General features: G+C 36.5%; 1 gene segment (V, D, J or C); it reads right to left on the minus strand.

The window, feature by feature from the left end:
• Positions 1–2255: 2255 nt before the first annotated feature.
• Positions 2256–2809, minus strand: LOC109674247 (probable non-functional immunoglobulin kappa variable 6D-41). The segment is given in 2 exon segments: positions 2256–2542; positions 2750–2809. Coding segments are annotated over 2 exon segments (336 nt in total).
• Positions 2810–3659: the final 850 nt, after the last annotated feature.

A 3659-nucleotide genomic window follows, 5' to 3' on the forward strand; every position in this document is an offset into this window, starting at 1 on the left:
CATGAATTCCTATATAGGACAATAAATTTATGTACATTCATGATCCAGATGATAGTTTAGAATTCTATAACAAGTTCTCCTGATGCATGCCTCATGTCCCTTCCCAGTTCTTAACTGATCCTTTAACCTACTAAGGTGACTGTCTTTCTGACAACTGCCACAATATTCTGAACCTTTATTCATTTTCTCTGTGGATTCAGGTCTCTGTTGTCACTGTCTGAGATTCCAAAGGACCTCTCTTGATAATCTTGTAGGATGAGCCTTCATGTAATAACTTCATTTCTCTTGTGTTTATAAAGAGTATATTTTACTTTGCTTATATCTTTGATCTATGATGCCACTGAATAAAAAATTTGTGCATTGATTTTGGACTGTAGTTTTTGAAGATGTAAACTTTGAAGGTAGCTAGTGAAGGATGAATAAATCCTTTGAGGACTTTATTTTGTAATTTCCTGTGAATAGGTAAATATTTGAAAACTAAAAATTAAAAATGAAACATAAATATATCATGGACTTTGTTACTTGAAAATCAAGGAGAACAACAGTGACATCATTCCAATATTTCACAAAAATATACTTTTATGACTCCTTTTGATGGTTGAAATTCAGGGGAAAAATAATTCTTTGTCAGATGGTACTTAAATTGCTATAAACTTTCTTAATGAAATCTGTGATAGTTAATGGGAGAAAAATTTAATTGTAAATGCTTTTTACACCTAAATGACCAAAAGCAATGCATTTGTGTATATATATGCCTGTGTGTGTGTGTGTGTGTGTGTACACAAATGTTTGGTATTATACATACACATATCCACAAATATTTCTATTTGTCTATCTTATCCAATCTATCTTCTTTCTACCTATCTACCTATCTATCTATCCATCCATCCATCCATGTAACTGGGATAACTTTTTACAGATCAAATATCATAAAAGTCATTATCTAGAATGCCATGAATTGTAATATAGATCTTGACCCAATGCCTAGATTTGGGGTTAAAAATTATTGTTGTGTATATGAATAAGTGTATGGAAATAAGCAAGTTGTCTTTGTTGTGCCTGGTACTAACAACTATTAACTATAAGACAGTGGTTCTGACAGTAGAGGCGATGTTAATATGTAAATTAAGGAATGAATAAAAATACCATTTGATTTTCCCTTTTTTGGAGGTCCTGGAATTTGAACTAAGGGCAAGGGCTCTGCCACTGAACCACAACCTTAGCCCTCTTGCTTTAGTTTATTTCTCACAGTCTCTCTTTTTTTGCCAGGCCAGTCTGGGATCACAATCCTCCTACCTCTCTCTCTCACATAGCTGGGATTGTACACTAGAGTCACCACACCCACCCTAATTTTTCAATTACTGGCACTGGGCTTTGACCTCATTGCACTGCATTTGCAATGTAAGCACTTTACCACATGAGCTATGCACCCATCCCTACTTCTGCCATTCTTAACTAAGCTTGAAAGCTATCTTCTATTACGGCTAGTAGCTCTGATGAAGGGATCCTCACTGCAGATTTGAAGATTCTTTATTTCACCTTTCCTTCCTTCAACAGTCCTACACTGTTCCCAGAGTAGGAAAGAGAGGACTCAGATTCATTTCTTTTCTAAATATTATCTCTGGCTGGCTCCTTATTTCATGAGCTCTGTCCAGAAAACTAAATTCCTTTTACTGATAAAAAAGTTTTTCAAATGAAGATCTACATACATAGCTTCTCTTCAATAGTCAGTCAAAATGTAGTATTAGCAAAAATGAATCTAAATATTAATCTGGCTTGACAAACTTCTAGGATTCAAGTTTTTGCTGAAGGAATTTACTCCATTTGCCCTGCATTTGAACTCATGACAACCAAAACATGAATCCATAGGTTCTAGAGACACTTTAATTCCCAACCATATCTTGATGGTTTCCAATTCTTCCTTCTTCACTACACTTTTGCCATAAATGTAACTCTTAAAAAAGTTATGATTCTGCCAACTTGGATTGTACACTCCTCAAAAAGAAAATGGAGTTTATCCTTAAGACTTGTTCACTTAGTTTGAAGACTTTCTATGGATGACATTGCAGCTCAGAGATGAAGTAGTGACTTAGGTTTCAGCTCTGCTTGGGGTAGAACAGACTTCATGGTCTTGTCTAGGTTGTTGCTCCAACTCCACCTGCAAAAATCAGAAGAGCATGGTATTGCTCAGTCCCTCTGTTCAGCCAGACTTAACTAGCTTTTGTTCTGGGTTGTATCACAGTGAGAGGCAAATCTTAGCCTTGCTGACAGTAATAAGTTGCAGCATCTTCATGTTCCAGGCTACTGATGGTGAGAGTGAACTCTGTTCCTGATCCACTGCCACTGAACCTAGATGGAATCCCAGAGATTGACTGGGAGGTATAGTTGATGAGGAGCTTTGGAGCCTGATCCACTTTCTGCTGATACCAGTGTAAGTCAATGCCAGTATGCTCACTGGCTCGGCAGGTGATGGTGACTTTGTCACCTGGAGGCACCAACAGGATGCCTGAGGACTGGGTCAGCACAATATCACTAGTGGAGCCTGAAATCACACAAGAACCGTTAGTAGAATGTGATTGTGTATATGAAAATGGCCTGTAACCTATCTAGAATATGTGAAAGAACATTCTTATTTTCTCAGTGTCAGATATAAACAGCAGTCCTAATTCCACACGTAAAGGACTACTGATGAAAGAAGTTTAGAGATTTAAATTATATACACATTTTAACTTTGTCCAAATTGTCTTACCTAAAACCCAGAGAAGCAGAAGTCCAAGGAGCTGTGACAGTGATACCATATTGCTGTTTTCCCTTTGTATGTTTTGCTCATGCCACAGTCAAAAGAAAGTTCTTTTTATAATATTCTAAGAAGTAGGGACACTTCAGATGAAAAAGAAGTATTTATGCAAATTATGGAGGTCTCATATTATTTCACATGCCGAGAGAGCAGTCTCCCTTGTCCCTTCTATGCATGTATTAAATCTCCCTTGCTGGAAATATGATGAGATGTTGAGATTTTGAAAGTTTTTCTTGCATACCTCTCCAGACACAGGGTTGAGTAGCAAGCACCATCTAACACATTCCTTTGGTAAAGTTTAAGTCTCCTAGAATGAACAGCATTTCATATCCTCGGTCTTGATCCAAGGCTATGTTAACTCTCTTGCTCTCTCTTACAACATAGACTGAAGAATCTTTGATTTCCTAAGCATGGTATGTGACTATAGTTTTTTGTACTTTCATGATCCGGATGAAAGTATACAATTCTATTTCAATTTCTTCTGATGCCTCCCTCATGCACTTTCCCAGTACTTAACTGCTCCTCCAATCTGCAAAGGTGACTGACAGTTCTGACAGCTGGAAGCTTTTGTGAGATTTTATTTATTTATTTATTTTTACCTGTGGATTCAGGTTTATGTCACTGTCTGACATTCTGAAGGACCTCCTCTTGAATTTCTTGTAGGACAAGATGCATACAATAATTTCTCTTCTCTTTAGTTTATAGAAAATTATATTTGTTTTCTTTTCTTATGTTTTGGAACTACAATGTCACTGAATCTAGTGATATTTTCCATTTAGTATTAAATATGTCCTTCAGCTTTTTGTACTTGGTCATGTAAAATTAAAGTCAATGTCTTCCTTTTCTTTCCCTACATATAGTG

This window comes from Castor canadensis, chromosome 12 (assembly GCF_047511655.1).
Source record: "Castor canadensis chromosome 12, mCasCan1.hap1v2, whole genome shotgun sequence".
NCBI classification, from domain to species: Eukaryota; Metazoa; Chordata; class Mammalia; order Rodentia; family Castoridae; genus Castor; species Castor canadensis.